We start from the raw sequence: 19,848 nt of genomic DNA, 5'->3' as shown, positions 1-19,848 counted from the left end.
CTAGGACAATGATTTTCATTGTTCTGGGGGATAGGGCTATAAATATTCTTTCTGCATCCTGTCAGCAATGCCTGAGTACATGGTGGTACCACCAGGCAATACAGTATTAGCATACAGATCCTTATGGATGTTAACATCATGATTGAGTTGAAGGTAATTTCATGGATTGTACCTAAGAAAGATGGTTGAAAGAGAGTTTCTGGGCACCAGCATCTCTCATTGCCAGTGGTAATAGCATGATCATCAGGGATCTCATAAGTGTTCTCCAGCAAACAGCCAGATGTTGCGTGACCATCTCCTACTTGAAATCTAGAACAACATATAACAGCTTCTCCTTGATGTTATGCACAATTTCTATCCCAGGTGTATTAGTAAAACTGTACCCTTTCTCAGAATCTTCATGAGATTGTCTGTCAGATCATGATCGACCACATCCAGAGGGAGAATGACATGGGAAAGGCATAATTTTCATAGATAGATACAAAGTGGCTCATACCATCATTGGAGTCCATCACAACCAGCCAAAGGTATACAGGGACAACAGAGCCTGGATGGCAGTGTACATGGCTTGAATGTTCAAGGTTTCAAAAATAATCTGTGCCATCTTTCTCAGTTGACTTTGGGATTCTATGAGCAGCACAGGTGCTCTTCAGGGGCCACACAGAGCTCATTATAGGAAGTATAATGTCAGATCGTCTCCAAGTCATCTCAGTTAGTGACAGTATCATGTTCAATGGGGTACTTCAGGGTCAGAATATCTCTCTTGCTTTGGGCCTCAGTCCCCCCATACTGTTTTTTTGGCCCACACCCACCATCACACACATATGTCTGGGGTTCCCAACAATGAAAGGGAAGGTAACCCAAGGGATATTATTTCCTGCAAAGCCAGCTTTGCCCATTCTGGAGCCATTGTAAGTATTGAGGGCAACAATATCACCATCCATGTTGAACTTTGTAGTGACAAATTTAAACCCTTAAGAAAGAGAGGAGGTGGTGCCAATGTGGAGGCAGAGGGAGGCATGCGCATTTTGAGTAGAAGAGCTTCTACAATTCTTAATTTTTGAGGATAATTTGTGTATGTAATAGTGAACTGACCAAGCCTAGCCTTTATGAGCAAGCACAATATACTTGACTGATGCAATTCCCATGTAGACTTCAAAGAGTATTTGCAGCTATGATTATTTTGAGTTTTCTTGATGAAGAAATAAATTTTCTTTTTTTACTGGATGCTGACCTGGAAATGAATATGTATACAAGAGACTCCTGGAAAGGCAGGTCAGACCCTTTTCCCACTCTGGTGGTAAGCAAGGATATGCTTCTACTGATCTTCTGTAGGTTGGAGAGAGGTCTTGAACCCTCTCTCACCCACCATGAAACCAAGAGAATATTATAGTTACTGAGACAAATAGTATCGGCAGCCATGGCTGTCTGATTCCAGCTGCTGATCTCTCTCCTTGTCCTGACATGTAGCCCATGAATGCTTTCTTTGCCTGTTTGTATTTGTTCTTTCTTGCTTTTAGGTAAAGGAGTATTGGAGATGACTACATTCTTATGATCTTTGAAAAGCTGGAATAGTTGGCATCAGATGTCCAGAGGCTGGAGTTCATGCTGAGAGGCCAAATATGGGTAAAGTGGTAGCAAAGGCCTTGAAGGACTATTAACTTACCCCAGTCCAGCAGTAGCTTGACTCACCTAACAGCCACACTGTGTTAGCAAGTAAATTGAAATATGTGAAAGAATAACGGTGCTTGGAGATGATCATTGATATAATAGATGATAATCACTAGAAATGATTGTTGATATAAAGGAGGTAACTGTAACTTGTGACTAGTATTGAGAGAATGCATTGGAATGAGGATCCAATTACCCTAAAGAAAGATTCTTCTGACCCCCTCAGGGGGTATCCCTACCATCTTGAGGGGTGATGTAGCTTGTTTAGAGATTCCATTCCTCATTGTGAGTAGGAGTCAGGGTAAAGATTCTCAGAGCTTTATAAACCTTTAGAGGGCTCCATGTCATATGAATTTTTGTTATCCTTTAAACATTCTACAGAATTATATGGTAAATATACTTGGACCAGGAGTTTGCTTTTTCTTTGGTGGTTTCTTTACATCTAATTAAATTTTAATTCAGTATAATTGAAATTATATTATTTAATAACTAATTCTGCTAATTGGAGTATTTTTGTAGATAATCTATTTTAAATTTTCGGTTTGAATGGCATATAATTGATAATTTTTGTTGTAAATTTACTTTGTTCATTTAAAAAAAATGTGGTTTGATTTTTTATCCTTTTCATTTGGATTGGCTAAAAGTTTATCAACTTTTTTAGTCTTTATTTTTTTTAATGATTATTTATTTATTTTTAGTTTTCAACATTCATTTCCACAAAATTTTGAGTTCCGAATTTTCTCCCCATCTCTCCACTCCCCCTACTCCATAACACCTTGCATTTTGATTACCCCTTTCCTCAGTATTCCCTCCCTTCTATCATACCCCTCCCTTCTCTTATCCCCTTCTTCTCTCTTTTTTTGTAGGGCAAGATAGATTTCTATACCCCATTACCTGTATTTCTTATTTCCCAGTTGTATGCAAAAAACAATTCTCAACATTCATTCCTAAGACTTTGAATTCACATTTCTCTTCCTTTTTCTCTTCCCACCCATCCCCACTGAGGAGGCAAGCAATTCAAAATAGGCTGTATATATATAGTTTTGCAAAAGACTTCATAATAATCATGTTGTGTAAGACTAACATATATTTCCCTCCATCCTATCCTGCCCCCCATTTATTCTATTCTCTATTTTGGACTTTTCCCTTCCCAAAAGGGTTTACTTCTGATTACTCCCTTCTCCCATTTGCCCTCCCTTCTATCATTCCTCTCACCCCACTTGTCCCCTTCTCCCCTACCCTTCTGTAGTGCAAGATATACTCTCATACCAATCTGAGTGTGCATATCATTCCCTCCTTAAGCCAAATGTGAGGAGATTAAGCTTCCTTTTTTCCCTCTCACCTCCTCTCTTTTCTTCTCCACTGAAAAAAACTTTTTCTTGCCTCCTTTATAAGTGATAATTTGCCCCATTCCATGTCTCCCTTTCTCCTCCCAATATATTCCTCTCTAAGTCCTCAATTTTATTTTTATATAGATATCATCCCTTCTGATTCAACTCACCCTGTGCTCTCTGTCTACGTGTATGTGTGCATGTGTGTGTGTGCGTGTGTGTATGTGTAATCCCCCCAACTACCCAAATACTGAGTAAAGTCTCAAGAGTTACAAATATTATCTTTCCATATAGGAATGTAAATAGTTAACTTTAATGAGTTCCTTAAGGTTTCTCTTTCCTGTTTACCTTTTCATGTTTCTCTTGATTCTTGTGTTTGAAAGCCAAATTTTCTATTCAGTTCTGCTCTTTTCATCAGGAATGCTTGAAAGTCCTCTATTTCATTGAATTACCATTTTCCCCCCTGAACTATTGTACTCAGTTTTGCTGGGTAGGTGATTCTTGGTTTTAATCCCAATTTCTTTGACTTATGGAATATCATGTTCCAAGCCCTTTGATCCCTTAATGTAGAAGCTGCCAGATCCTGTGTTATCCTGATTGTATTTCCACAGTACTTGAATTGTTTCTTTCTAGCTGCTTATAATATTTTCTCCTTGACCTACAAACTATGGAATTTGGCTACAATATTCTTAGGAGTTTCTCTTATTGAATCTCTTTTAGGAGGTGATCTGTGGATTCTTCCAATAATTATTTTGCCCTCTGGTTCTAGAATATCAAGGCAGTTTTCCTTGATAATTTCATGAAAGATGATGTCTAGGCTCTTTTTTTGATCATGGCTTTCAGGTAGTCCCATAATTTTTAAATTGTCTCTCCTGGATCTATTTTCCAGGTCAGTTGTTTTTCCAATGAAATATTTCACATTATCTTCCATTTTTTCATTCTTTTGGTTTTGTTTTGTGATTTCTTGCTTTCTCACAAAGTCGTTAGCCTCCATCTGTGCCATTCTAATTTTGAAAGAACTATTTTCTTCAGTGAGCTTTTGAACCTCCTTTTCCATTCGGTTAATTCTGCTTTTTAAAGCATTCTTCTCCTCATTGGCTTTTTGAACCTCTTTTGCCAATTGAGTTAGCCTATTTTTCAAGGTGTTATTTTCTTCACTATTTTTTTGGGTCTCCTTTAGCAAGCTGTTGACTTGCTCTTCATGATTTTCTTGCATTGCTCTCATTTCTCTTCCCAATTTTTCCTCCACCTCTCTTACTTGATTTTCAAAATCCTTTTTTGAGCTCTTCCATGGCCTGAGCCCACTGAATTTTTATTCAGGGTGTTTGGGATGCAGAAGCCTTGACTTCTATGGCTTTCCCTGGTGGTAAGCATTGTTCTTCCTCACCTGAAAGGGTGTGAGGAGATATCTGTTCACCAAGAAAGTAAGCTTCTATAGTCTTATTTTTTTCCCCTTTTTTGGGCATTTTCCCAACCAGTTACTTGACTTTTGGGTCCTTTGTCAAGAGTAGGGTATACTCTGGGAATCTGTGAGATCTCAGTTCCTCTGAGGTGGCATGATTAAGCATGTACTGGTATGAACGTAGAGAGGGATTTTTATGCCCAGAATCTTAGCATTTACCTCTCCATAGCCACCTGGCCTCCAGTTCTGCTAAGCCAGCACTGGGGCTGGTTTTCAGATAAGCTGGATGTGCAGGGCCACCATTCAGTGTGAGACAAAGACCAGCTCAGCCAGGTCCTCCACCCAGGGCTGAGGTAAGACTCAGCTCTTCAGTGCCCGCAGGGGTTTTATGCTCCAACAGTGGAGCTTCCATACGGGCTGCTGTGCAGGTTCTGTGGCTGCTGCATGCTTCTGGAGCTATGGGAAGGCCCTTCTCCCTTCCTGGCCAGCTGATCAAACCTGTCACTGACCATTGGTGCCTGTGGGTTGAGGGATCTGAGGCCCTGCTGCTGCAACTGGAGATTCCGCCCCCGAGGTGTCCTCCTCCCAGAGTCTCTTTGCACCACACTGCTCAGCCAAGGCTGGACTGGGCTCTGCGCTTGGCTCTGCATCTGGGGCAACTGACCTTTCCGGTGGGCCTTTCAGGTCACCGTGGGCTGGAAATCTCCTTCACTCTATTGTTTTCCACTTCTGCTGCTCCAGAATTTTTTGAGAGTCCCTCTGTACAGGTTTTTTGTGGGCTGTGTGGGGAGACCCTATGTAAGTCTGTCTTTCTAGTCCACCATCTTGGCTCTGCCTCCATTCTGATTTTTAAAGAACTATTTCCTTCAGTGAGCTCGTCAACCTCCTTTTCCATTTGGCTAATTCTGCTTTTTAAAGCATTCTTCTCCTCATTGGCTTTTTGAACCTCTTTTGCCAATTGAGTTAGCCTATTTTTCAAGGTGTTATTTTCTTGACCATTTTTTTGGGTCTCCTTTAGCAAGCTGTTGACTCACTTTTCATGATTTTCTTGCATTTCTCTCATTTCTCTTCCCAATTTTTCCTCCACCTCTCTTACTTGATTTTCAAAATCCTTTTTGAAGTCTTCAATGGCCTGAGACCATTGCATATATTTTTTGAAGGTTTTGTATGTAGAAACCTTGACTTTTATGTCTTCCTCTGATGGTATGCCTTGTTCTTTCTCATCTGAAAGGATGGAAGAAAATACCTTTTCATCAAGAAAGTAACCTTTTTTCCCCTTTTTGGCCATTTTCTCAGCAAGTTATTTGAATTTTGAGTCCTTTGTCAAGTGGAGGGTATACTCTAGGGACCTGTAAGTTCTCAATTCCTCCAAGGTGGCACAATCAAGGGAGAGGAGTTTATTCCTCTCCTGGCCTGCACTCTGCTCTGTGAGCAACCACAAGTGCTCTTTTGTGCCCAGGATCTGTGAGTAGGATTCCCTCTCCAGAGTCACCACCAGCTCTACCACACCAGCAGTCCTCCTCACCCCAGGACTGCCGCTCAGAACTGAGACCCAGATTGGCTGCTTGACTCCCCCAGGGTCTTTAGGCTAAGGGCTCCAAAAATGGATCCAAAAATGGATGTTGCAGTAGCTGCTGCAGCTGGGGCTGGGGCAAGACTGCATACCAGTCTCACCCAGGTGAAAGAGCTTTCTTACTGACCTTTGAAGCTGTCTTTGGTGTTTGTGGGCTGAGAAATCTGTGAACTGCAGTTGCTACCCTTGATTTTGTGCCCTGAAGCTTGCTCCAGTCCTGTCTGTGCAGTGTCGCCCAGGATGGACGGCATTCTGCTCTGAGCCTGGGATGATAGACCTTTCCTGTCAGCCTTCTAGGCTGTCTTGGGCTGGAAATCTCTTTCACTTTGTCATTTTGTGTCTTCTGCTGCTCTAGACTTTGTTTAGAGTCATTACATACAGGTATTTTATGGGCTATGAGGGGAGAGCTAGAACATGTCCATTTTTCTATTCTGCTATCTTGGCTCTGCCTCACATTTTGGTAATTCTTGCAATATTTCAAACTTTTTCATCATTATTATATGTGTTATGGTGATCTGTAATCTTGATGTTACTATAATAATTATTTTAGGACTCCATGAATTGTGCCCATACAAGATGATGAATTTAATTGATAAATGTTGTGTGTGTTCTAGCTGCTCCACTGACTGACCAGCTGTTCCCCCACCTCTCTCTGTCCTTGAGTCTTCTTTTTCCCTGAGATATAATAATCTTGAAATTAAACCAGTTAACAATCCTACAATGGCCTCTGAGTGTTCAAGTGAAAGGTTGAGTCTATCAATGCATCAAACTTCACTGTTGTCCTATTTTAGGAAATTGCCACAGCTACCCCAACCTTCACCCCACCACCCTGATGAGTCATCCATGTCCATGCAAGGTCCTTCACCAGCAAAAAGATTGACTTACTGAAGTCTCTGATGATATTAGCATTTTTTACTAATAAAGTATTTTTAAATTAAGGTATGTATACTTTTTAAAGACACACTTAATAGACTACAGTACAATGTAAACATAACTTTTACATGCATTGGGAAACCAAAAAAAAAATCATGTGACCCACTTTATTGCAATTTTTTTCTTTATTGTAGTATCTGGAACCAAACCTGCAGTATCTCCAACATATACGTGTAGTGATTTGTTTAGGGTCACATAAGTAGTAGGTGCTTAAGGGAAGATTCATCCCCAGGTCTTCCTGATTCCAAGTCCAGTGCTCTATCTACTATGTTGCTGTGAATATTTTGCTGTATATAAGACCTTTCTTTAGTCCTCAAACTTTTTGGTGTACATCAGGCCTTTGGATTTAACAATTAAGAAAATAGTTTCAGTGGAAAGGTATGGTTGAAAAATAATGCAGTGATGAGTTTGAGGCAGTGAAATATCATCTTTAGGAGATGACATAGAAGATAATTTGGGGGGGGGGGGGATGGCTGAGCCAAGAATAAATCTTTTAAGATAGAAGACCTGAATATAGTTGTAGGCTATGGGAAGTGAACTAGTAGATAGGGAGAAAGTGAAGATGAAAGAACATGGAATGATCATTATGATAAAGTTCCCAGAAGAGTTGGGAGGGAATGGGAGCTGTGATTCAAGCAGAAACGTTGCTGTTCACAAAGAGAAGGGGTATGTTTTTCTGGAAAGTGGTACAGAGGAAGCAAGGACATGTGAAGAAGTAGACAGGTTTTAAGGTGTTGAATAAGAAAAATAAACAAGATTATGATTGATCAACTCATATTTTCAATAAAGAAAGAATAAGCAATTCACATTGTAGGGAGTATCTAGTGTTTTATGGCAATTACTAGGTTTTTTTGAGTGCAAGCAGATATGAAAAACTGAGATGAAGAGGTGAAAGTGGAGCCTGCTGGTCATAGAGCAGAAATTTCAGATGGTACTATGGAAGGATCAAGCAGGGTTTTGGAAGGGTAAGACTGAAGTGGATGAGAATCCATCTATTTTAAATTATAGAAATAAAAGAAACTAGAAATAAGTATTTGCCAGCTATGAGTGGGAAAAGAAGCAATTAATTGTGGTACCATGGATAGAGTGCTAGATTTAAAGTAAGAAGAATCGGAGGACCTCAGTTCACATTTCTAACTTGACCCTTTTACTTTGTGTGACCAAAGACAAAGCACAACCTACTTAATTCTCTGTTCCTTGTCAATAAGATTTAGGAGTTAGACTGTTATCATTGCCTCTATCTTTCAGGGTACCATGATTATCAAGCATATGATGAATGTTTCCTCTTCCAAAGACAATGTTCTTTGTAATGGAAACATAGAATGGACTTGGTTAGCAGTTAAGATTATGAGAGATAGACTGCATTTGGTTGTCCTCAGTGAGTTCAGATTGCAGGGTCTCCATGCTACACCTCTTTAGAGCAATACAACAATTGGTAAATGTGACTGCTGAGACTCTTTATTACTATTAGTGATTGATAAAGGCCTTTAGAGAACAGAATGGGTGCCTCAAGATTGGAGAAGGGCAAATGTTGCTTTAAAAGAAAAAAGAAAAAGGATTATGGAATCTGCAGACTGTAGATCAGTGAGGTTGACTTTTGTTTCTGGACAATTGAGGAATACTTAATTAAGGAAATGTTTGGGAGTACTTAGGAAATCAGCAATCACTGAAATCTAGAAATGGCTTCATGGAGAATAGGACATTCTAGACTAACCTTTTTTCTTCTGAAAAGTGCAAATAAATGCATTAGAAGATGTAAGGAATGCTTTAGACTTATATTTAGATTTCAGAAATATTTGACAAAGATCTCTCAATCTAAGTTAGTGGATAAGAGATAAAGTGGTAGCTAGTGGAAGAAGAGATAAAGGCAGGATGATATTGATATTGTATTGATTCAGAATTGGTCAAATAATTGAATACAAAGAATTAATGGGTCCGTCTCAACTTGGAGGAAGCTCTCTAATGGTAGTCTCCTGGGATCTGCCTTTAGCTCTGTGCTATTCAACATTTTTAAAAAAAATCAATATCAGGGATGAAACCATAGAAGGCATGTTTATCAACTTTGTTGATTATTCAAATGTGTCTGGGGTGGGGGGAGGAAGGATTGTTAGTATGTTGTTCAGAGATTTCTTATTTTACTCATTTTCAGCCTCAGTTCTTGGATTGTGATTTTGTGCTGGGAATGGTCAGTCTCTTCCTGTACTCTTAAATAGGCTGAGTGTGCCTAGGTTGATTCTTTCCCTTATGTAGTCTGGATGCTGTTGCCACTGTCAGTCTGGAGGAGGTAGCAGGTTTAGGGATCTATGCTTTGCCTAAGTTTCTGGTTTCTGCCTCTATTTCCTTGTTGTCCACTGAGATGTCAACTTCAGCTAGTCTCCTCCTTATTTTTGTTCAATCATTACTTTGGAGTTTGTTATATCTCCTCTTTTGGCCTCAGCTGCACTCAGGAGGATTTGTGGATCAGGTTAGTCAGAGGCCTCCTGGACAGGAACATATTTGATGAGTTTGCTTGGTTTCTTGTAATGCTCCATGTCCCATCCCAAATCTCTGTCCTGGACCCTCCTCTCTTCCCACTCATTTGGTGACTTCATTAGGATGCATGGTTTCTATTATAATTGTTTTTAATGACTGCCAGATCTATATATTCAAATCTAGTTTCTCTTATGTGACCCAGTCTCTTATCTCTAACTACCTATTAGACATTTCAAACTACATATCTCAGGGGCATCTCAACTCAATATGACCAAAACCAGAAGCCATTGTTGTTATGTCTAAGCCTATAACTCTTTAATTTCTCTCTTACTGCTGAAGGAATCAACCTTCTTCTAGGCAGTCAGGTTTGCAGTCCTGATGATCTCAATTCTTCATTTTCATTGCATCCCATGTACTCAATAAGTAGCCAAATCTTATTGTTCATACTTCCACAAGATCTTTTATATACATCTCCTCTCCATTCTTACATACTCACCACTCTAATTTAGGTCCCCATTACTTCTCACTTGAACTATCAAAATAGTCTTATGATTATTCTACCTCTCTTAAAGTCTCACCCCAATCCAATCCATCTCATTCTTTCTTCCTCAGTGATTTGAGTGCCTGGCTCAGTCTTTCTCTCCTCCCTGTCTCTTGCCTTCATAGTAGGGGACTTTCATACATGTAGTGATATACCCTCAAATACCTTAACTTTCCAGTTCATTTTTACTTAGTTATATCCTACTCCATTCTACCTCAGCTGCGCATAGAGATAGATAATCATATCCTTGTTTTTGCCAACACCTCTAATTATTCTCCTTCCTTGTTCATAAAGTTGGAAATTCCTTTATTAAATCTTAAGCTTTTATCATTCTGTCTTTCCCCATGCCTTACAACTCCTAACCCATTTCTTCATCTTGACCATAACTTCCTTTCTCAACACCCACTAGTTCTTTTCTGGACTATCTCTCCAGTACTGACTATATTGTCTTCTCTTCCCTATCTCAACCCTTGGATGAACCAACTGAACTCTACATTATTCCCACATCCTTGTTCCCTTATTTCTTGTTGTTCCTACCTTGTCAATCCCCCAAACTGTATTACTTATAACCATCCATCTCTTTTTCTCCTGTTTACATGTTGTTGAATGGAGCTGAAGGAAATGACCCACTACAAATTTATATAATCTAATTTTATCTGGTTGGGCAACTAGGTGACTCAATTGATAGAGCTCTGAGTCTGGAGTCAAGAAGTCATCTTCCTAAGTTCAAATCTGGCTTCATATACTTGCTAGCTCTGTGAACCTGGGCAAATTACTCAACCCTGCTTGCCACAGTTTCCTCATATGTAAAATGAATTGGAGAAGACAGTGGCAAACCACTCTAGTACCTTTGCCAAGAAGCCCCTCAAAAGGGGTCACAAAGAGTCAGATTCAACTGAAAATGACTAAAAAAACTTCATCTGGACCCTTATTGCAATAAAGCCTTCCTTTGTACTGTTTCCCATATATGGAAAGCTCTTTCTCCTTACCACTACCTCTTATCTTGCTTGGCTTCCTTCAAGTCTCAGATCTCATGTCCTGCATTCTTTAGACCCTGTTCCTCCAGTTTCTTCCTCTTGTATGAGTCTAGTTATTTACATGTGGTCTCTTTTATTAGCATGTAAATTCCCCGAGGGCAGGAAATTATCTGTCCTTTTAAAATTTTTGCATCTGCAGCACTTAACACATTGTCAGCACATAATAGCTCTTAATAAATGATTTTTGTATATGAATATAATTTAATGAATAAAAGCATGAAATGATTCATAATAACAGATTGATTCAGAATGTGGTAGTCAGAACCAGGAAAACAATATATAAAATGACTTCAGCAATATAAGTGGAAAGAATGATATATACATCCAAACAAAGTTGAATATTACAAAATTATAATGATCAAAGAAGAGACATGAGAGAACATTTCTCCTTGCTTCATTGAAGAGTCAGGTCACTATGCCTATGGAATGGAACACTACGTATAATCTCAGACTTTTTGCTACGTTGTTTCAGAAGGGTTTTTTTTTTTTCCTTTTTTATTCTTTATTATAAGGGATGACTCCCTGGGGGTTAGATGGGTTATGGGAAGGGATATTAATGAGAAATATATGGAATATAAAACAAAAAATAACATTTATTTCTAAAAATCCAATTTATAGATTATGCCCTAGTATTCAGTCTAGTTTTTCTAGGTTTATGAACCATCAAAGATGAAATCATGTTCTTATAGCTTTAATTATGTCTTACTCTATTCTAATCCTTTGGAAAATTGATGATCCCTATAAGTTTATTTAGTTAACCCGAGTATTCAATTAAATTAAATACTTTATATACCAACTAGTATTAATAAATTAGAATTTACAGGATATTAGAGGTTAAAATAGCTTTATTCAGTCAAATTTTAGAAGCTCTATGTAGGCATTAAAAAGTATTATTAAAATAATTCTTGACTTCATTGAATATTCTTTTTTAAGGCATTGTAAATGACTAGGCATAAAATGTTGACCCAAGTATGTTTTCTGTGGCATTTGTCTCTGTGCTATGTGGGCTGAAAAATGATAATGAATTTTAAGTGCTCAATAATTTAGAATTGATGGATTTGTTTCTTATTGTTAAGACATTAAAACAGTCATTCTAGGTTCATCTCCATTACATTGAACATACCTAGAACCAAATTCCAGGTTTTTATGTAGGAAATATATTTTGCACTTTTTGTTAAGAGTAATAAATATCAGTAATTGAAAAAATTATGATTTAAACTGTTCTCATTTATTTTTATATGCTTTTATGACAGGTATCCTATGTCATTACAATAGAAGGGAAGACATATACTTTGCTCCTAAAACAAAAGTAGGTGGTTAATTTTACTTTCACCTCATATCTTAGTTCATATTTCTTTGGGGTATATGCTAAAACTCATTTTGCACATGAAAACATTTTTACTATTTGAATTTTAAAATTTTATGAATTCATAACATTTCCTTTTTATTGCTGTGGATCCCCTCACCTCAGATGTCTGTCCTTTTGAGAACATGAAATTTAAGAATTTAAAATATCATTATCTTTAACAGATATTTGAACCCTGTGTACATAGCAAAGTAGTAAGTACTTGGAGGAAAAGTTCATGGAGACACATCAAGGGGTAGATTTTCTCTTCTGATGCTCTTCTGGTATGAGGTTAACCTATTTATGGCATAATGCTTAGGAAAATGAAGTATTTAAAAGCAAAAATACTAATTGATATAAATGTAATATAATTTATTGGGTTTGAATTCAGAGGATCTATATTTGAGTCTCAACTCTGCCATTTCCCAGCTATATGGTTTTGGACAAGGCTTACTGAACCTTAGTTTTTTCACTGTAAGAAGATCATACTGTGTGCTGTCACCCGCCTCGTAAAAAATTGACAGATTTTGAAAGTGTTTTACAAACCATAAAGCTATGTGAATTTCAGCCATTAAATAAGGGAAAGGCCAATAGTACATTGCTTTTTATTTGAATGTATTTGTAATTTCATTGATAACAGTACTTCTTTCACAAAGTATATTGGAATCTATTCATGCTTTCTTACTAAAAATTTTTTGCGTATGTCTTTCTGTAAATCTCTGATAAGGGGGCTACACCAAATGTTCTAATGACTTTTCCCAGTTCTCTTGACATCTTTTGGATAGCATTGTATCATTCAGACTTTTTATTGGTTATTCCTTACTCTGGATCAAATGACTAACCCACTTTCTCTTTTGGCTTTTATACACACACACACACACACACACACACACACATATACATATATATATACATATAAAAGTTTTTTTGGATGAGATTGTACATGCTGCTTTTCTTCCAAAATTCCTGGTTGGTATTTTGTTGTAGCCTACCCACCGCTATCATATGATCCCTCCATTGCACTTTGGGTGTCCCACAAGCTTAATTCTTCAGAGACTGATATCCTATGTGTAACACCACTGGGTATTGCTGTGAAGGGTAGAGTTGACAAGCAGGAAAAAGTGCTTGTGGCTGCAAAGGAACAGGGGCCCTTCCTAGTTAAAGACCAGAGTGAAGACCAGGAGATCAGTGACTGACTATGCATTTCCCTAGATCTTACCACCTTGGAAGAGTGTAATCTTTGGCAGGTGGGGTGGGGTGGATGGACATGCAATGAAATACAGGACTTCAGACATCTCTGATGAAAAGTCCAGAGCTGGATAGAAAATTTGACATTCAAACAAGACTCGTGACACATAAAAAGCCAAACATGAAAGAGAAACCATAAGGGACTTAATAAGACTAAACTGTTTATATTCATGTATAGGAAGATGATATATAATATTGTATCCATTGTACCTAAGAACATATTAGTAAGGCAGTTTAGAAGAAGTCTACATAGAGGTTATGACTGAATTGATTATGTTGATATGATTTTAACAAAATGAAGAGGTGAGAAGGAGGAAGGGAGATGGAGAATAGGGAAAATTATCTCACATAAAAGAGATGTGTAAGGAAGAACTTTTACAATGGATAAGGGTACTTTTATAATGAAAGGATAGGCAATACTTGAATTTCACTATCATCTAAACTGGTTCAGAAAAGGAAGAATATATAAGCTCAATTGGGCTTAGAAATCTGTCTTACCCAACAGGGAAGTAGGAGGGGAAGACAATAACACAAATGGATGGAGGTGGTAAGAAAAAGGGCAGATTAAATTAGGAAACGGTCAGAAACAAAACAGACTTTTGAAGAAGGCCAGAGTTTTTAAAAAAAGAACAAAAGAAAATAGGATAGAGGGAAATATACAGTAATTATAACTGTGAATGCTATCCTTCTCACCCTATTCCTCTCCCTCTATATTCCTCTACTTCTACCCATTACCTTGCCCTATTATTCCTTAATCTACCCCCTTCAGGAATCCCTCCCTAATCCTCTCCTTCCACCATATCCCCTTACTCTCTTATTTATTTCTCAATTTACATTGTTTTTTCCTTTAAGGGGGAGGTGAGAAAATAGAGGTTAAGCGACTTGCCCAAGATTACACAACTAGTAAGTGTCAAGTGACTGAGGTCTGATTTGAATTCAGGTCCTCCTGACGCCAGGGCAGGTGTTCCATTGACTACACCACTTAGCTGCCCCAATTTAGATTTTTATACTCTTCTAAAGATATATGTATACATACATATATATATATATATGTTGTACCCTCTTTATCCCATTCCTATTAATATACACACCCTTCTATACCCCACCTATCATATTTCCTATCCTGTCCTTAATCCTTTCCCCCCTCTCTATCCCCTTGCCCTCTTATTTCTTTCTAAATTTAGAAGACTTTTATACCCTTATATATATATATTGTTCCCTCTTTAACCCATTCCTGATGAGAGTAGGGTTCCAGAACTACCTGCCCTCCTCCCTTATGTAATACCTCTATATCAGTTCCTCCTCTCAAACTTCATTTGTATGAAATAATTACCTTTTCTGTCTTTTCTTACATCTTTTTGCTTTTTAGAATTGCTTCATACTCAGCTCTACACCCCTCTTTTTTTTAAACTGCCCCATTACTAATGACAATCAGATATATGGTTTACATTTCCTCATATAAAAAAATAAACAAGTTGTCCTTATGGAGTCCCTTGTAATTAGTCTTTGATGTTTACCTTATATTTCTATTGGATATATTAAATTTTCTATTAAGTTCTTGTCTTTTTGCAATAAAATCCTGAAAGTCTGTCAATTCATAGAATACCCATTTTTTTTTTGTTCAAGATTATACTTAATCATATACTGATCATACTGGATATGATATTTTCATCTGCAAGCCCAGTTCTTTTGCTCATATATATACATACGTACATATATATATGTATATATATATATATCCACACACACACATATATGTATATACACACACACACACACACACACACGTAGTGTTCCAAGACCAACAGTCTTTTAATATAGTAACTGCTAGGTCTTATGTAATTCTAATTGTGGCTCTGCCATATTTGCATTGGTTTTTTTTTTCTTGTTGCCCATAATATTTTCTCATTAACCTGGATATTTTGGAATTTGACTGTGATATTCCTGTAGGTTTTCCTCATAGGAGCTCTTTGAAGTGGTGATTGGTGAATTTTTTCTATTTGTACTTTCCACTCTTGTTCTAACACTTCAGGACAATTTTCTGTAATTATTTCTTGTATTATTCTATCAAGATTCTTTTTTTTTGATTGTAGCTTTCAGGTGTCCAGTTATTCTTAAATTTTCTCTTCTTGATCTCTTCTCCACATCGGTTATTTTTCTTCTAAGATGTTTCACACTCTCTTCTATTTTTTCATTCTTTATATTTTGCTTTTATTATTTTATTTCTTGATCTCTTGTAAGTTCACTAGCTTCTACTTGCCCAATTCTAATTTTCAAGGATTTGTTTTCTTCCTTAAGGTTCTAGGTCTCCTTTTTCAGTTGGTTGACGTTTCATAATCTTCTTGTTTGTCTTGGATTGTTCTTTAAAAACAACTCTTTAATCTCTCTTATTTGATTTTTGAGTCTTTCCTAACTTTTCTATGAATTCTTTTTGGTACATAATCATTTGATGTTACTCTTTGGGGTAAGAGAAGCTTTTTAGTTTCAGTATCCTCCTCTGAAGATGAACCTTGGTCTTCTCTATTCCTATAGTAACTGTCTGTGGTTGGGTTCTTTTTCCTTTGTCTGCTTATTTTTTTAACTTAGAAGTTTATTATTATAATCACCTCTTATCCTGGGGTATAGGGGATGGTGCCTCTGGCTTCAGGTCCTTCTTACTGTTATTTTTTCAGCTTTGTCCTGAGCCCAACCTCTGCCCTCCTTTTCCCCTCCAAGCCACAGCTAGGCACATCTGGCACACTATGCTGGAAATGCTCCTGTTCCCTGAGGACCCTCCAGTGGCTATAACCTTCAGTTCTCCCTTCTGTCTTGGAATCAAGAGCAAGAACTCAGCTCTCCTTTAAATGCCCACAGCCAGCAGCATCCCTGCTCCACTACTTCTGTACTCAATGGGCATGTGCTGATTTCTTCTTGCCCAGGACTGCATCTCAGCAGAATAGCTGGGCCTAGTGTCCCTTGTCAGCAGAGGCTCTCAATCTTCCCCTGCTCAGATATCTGACTCCCCACATTGTCCAAAAGGTGATTCCTGTGGCTGAGGTAGAGACTAATTCCCAACTCAGCCACCCCCAGGACTCCCCATTTGCTATTTCAGTAGAGCTAGCCTAGAGGTGTTTATATTTCACTCCAGCTGAAATTGTCTCAGGAGTACTGCTGTTTTGCCCCAACTCTTGCTAACTTTTGCCACTCTACATTTACCTTGAGATGCTATTTTGTCTTGTTTGTGGAGGAAATCTGGAGAGCTTGGAATTTTATGACCTATTCTGCCACCTTCCCAGAATCCTTTCCTCCATAGCATTCATTCTTAAAGAAAAAGTTGAAGTATAAGAGGAATAGATTCCAAAACTATACTAGTGGGGGACCTCAACTTTCCCCTCTCAGAACTAGATAAATCTAACCACAAAATAAGGAAAAGTTAAGGAGATAAATGGAATTTTAGAAAAGTTAGATATGAGAGGCTGCTGGAGAAATTTGAGTGGGCATAGAAAAGAATATACATTTTTCTCATATACATGGCATCTTCATAAAAATTTACCATATATTAGGACATAAACACCTCACAAATGCATAAAATCAAAAATATTAAATGTACCATTTTCAGACCATAATGCAATTAAAGTTACATTCAATAGTCTTGGAAGCATAGTTGAAAGATTAATTGGAAACTAAATAATCTAATCCTAAAGCATGAGTGGGTCAAAGAACAAATCACAGAAACAATACTTTCATTAAAGATAGACAACAACGAGACAACACATCCAAATTTGTGGGATGCAGATAAAGCATTACTTAGGCGGAAATTTTGTGTCTCTTAACACTTATATCAACAAAAAAGAGAAAGAGAAGATCAAGAAATAAGGCATGCAACTAAAAAAATAGAAAAAGAACAATTTAAAATTCCTAATCAAGCACAAAAATGGAAATCCTAAAAATTATAGGAAATGTTAATAAAGCTGAAAGCTAAAGAAATCATTGAACTAATAAAATTAGGATTTGGTTTTGTGTAAAAATGGACAAACCATTGCTTAATTTGATTTAAAAAAGAAAAGCAAATTACCAGTATCAAAAATGAAAAGGTTGAATGTACCACCAATGAAGATGAAATCAAAGCAATTATCTCCCAATTGTTTGTGAATAAAATGGGCAAAGTGAAATGGATGAATATTTACGAAAAATAAGTTGTTCTAATCAAAAGAAGTAGAATTTTAAAATAATTCTATCTTAGAAAAAGAGATTAAAAAAGTCATAAATGAACTCCCTAAGAAAAATCCCCAGAACCAGATGGATTTACAATTGAATTCCATCAAACATTTAAAGAACAATTAATTCTGATAGTATATAAACTATTTGAAAAGATAAAGAAGGAATCCTACCAAATTCTTTTACTTCAATCTTTTTTTTAAGGTGGCCTTATTCCCTGTGACTCTTTTTCCCCTCATCCCTGATCCCCTTATTTGTTGCCTCTTTTTCTTTGGGTTTTTCATATTAATTCCTTTTTCTCTTCTGCTTTTATCCAGTTTTTATAATTTTCCCATCTCTTCATATTCCAGTAGATTTCCCACTTCCTCTTCTCCTTTCAACCAGTTCTGTTCATTAGCTTTTAAAATTACATTTTTGTGCCCCTTTCTAAAAAGGATTTCTCTTACTTCCTTCATCATCCAGTCTGTCTACTCTAGGCCCTCGTTTTCTGATTCATGACCCCTAGAATTTTGAGGTCTCTCTCTTTTTTCTCTCTACATTCCTCAAGCAATAAAAGCTTCTGATAATAATTAATATAGATTTTGGACTTTAATAAGGGCCAAAGTTTGAATTAAGAAGAGCCTGGACCTAATAGCCTCCCTTGTTCAGAGAATGCCTTTTGGTATCAGAAAGCAAATGAGGGTGACTTAGTAACTTCCTTACCAGACCCTTCCCCTTGCATCTTAGTGATAAGGAAAAACACAGATGTTTTGGGTTGTAATTTCAACTTTGTTCAACTCTGTTAAGATACCTTTCTTGTGTCCATAACTTCAAAGGCCTGTTTAGGACAGGATGTCTGTCACCAGAGTGATGGGATTTTCTCCTTCTCTTATGTCGCAGAGACATATGCTACAGAAAGGAAGCTTACACAGCTTGGGATCATAACTGACATTGCTTTGTTAATTGTCTTGTCTTACTAAATTTATGATTTGTTCAATTAAGAGAGTTCCTTTCTCATGGTAGAATATTTTTCTGACTCCATAATGCATTATATTACTGTTTTCTTCAATAGGGAATTGATTAATTAATTAATTAAATCATAAAATGAATGCATTTAGCCTGTTGCCTTTTCTTTAACCAAAGTTTTCAGGTCAACACTTCCAAGGTAAGGGATGATTGAATTTTGTTTCCACAGAAATCAAACATAATTTCCAAACCTAAGGAGTCATGCTTATGACTAATGTAAAAGATAAACTGACTGCAGAAGAATGCAGTGGAGGATGTTAATTGAACATTTCACTCCTCAGGATGTAGGTGCCTGCTTTTCAGCATATCTAAGGGTGATCATCTCTTTTTTTGTTCTTTAGGTAAACCCAGGAATTGTCTCTCCAGTGACAACATCCTCAAAGGCTGGAGCAGAACTTCATTCCACAACTCTAACTTAAATAGTGGGACTTTTCTTATGTTAAGACAGACATCCTGGGTTCCCCTTTCTTAGCAACTGAGAAAATTTCTTTCTCATACTATGGAGATCATAAAATCTGAGTGATGCAGACATCCTGGGCTGAGATTAAAAGTATTTAGGGTCTGTCATTCTTTTATTAAATAAAGTCATTAGCCTCCATCTGTTCCATTCTAATTTTTAAAGAACTATTTTCTTCAGTGAGCTTTTGAACTTCCTTTTCCATTTGGCTAATTCTGCTTTTTAAAGCATTCTTCTCCTCACTGGCTTTTTGAACCTCTTTTGCCAATTGAGTTAGCCTACTTTTAAAGGTACTATTTTCTTCAGCATTTTTTTGGGTCTCCTTTAGCAAGTTGTTGACCTGCTTTTCATAATTTTCTTACATCTCTCTCATTTCTCTTCCCAGTTTTTCCTCCACCTCTCTTCCTTGATTTTCCTTCCTTTTTGAGCTTTTCCATGACCTGAGACCATTGATATTTATTTTGAATGTTTGGGATACAGAAGCCTTGACTTTTATGTCTTTCCCTGATGGTAAGCATTGTTCTTCCTCATCCAAAAGGATGGGAGGAGATATCTGTTCACCAAGACAGTAACTTTCTATGGTCTTATTTTTTTTTCCCTTTTTTTGGGCATTTTCCCAACCAGTTACTTCACTTT

At 37.2% G+C, this 19,848-nt stretch overlaps 1 protein-coding gene across 2 annotated transcripts in view; it reads left to right on the top strand.

Annotated features, from left to right (window-relative positions):
• Positions 1-19,848, top strand: part of LOC140520805 (disintegrin and metalloproteinase domain-containing protein 2-like) — a 151,294-nt gene that overhangs the window by 33,410 nt on the left and 98,036 nt on the right. For both annotated transcript variants that reach the window (XM_072635114.1, XM_072635115.1), the window contains exon 3: positions 12,214-12,269. In XM_072635114.1, coding sequence (XP_072491215.1) covers positions 12,214-12,269 — 56 coding nt within the window. The remainder of the gene's footprint in view (positions 1-12,213; positions 12,270-19,848) is intronic.

This window comes from Notamacropus eugenii, chromosome 1 (assembly GCF_028372415.1).
Source record: "Notamacropus eugenii isolate mMacEug1 chromosome 1, mMacEug1.pri_v2, whole genome shotgun sequence".
Classification (NCBI taxonomy): Eukaryota; Metazoa; Chordata; class Mammalia; order Diprotodontia; family Macropodidae; genus Notamacropus; species Notamacropus eugenii.
Note: the sequence above shows the minus strand (reverse complement) of the source record. Positions and strands in the feature narration are given on the sequence as shown.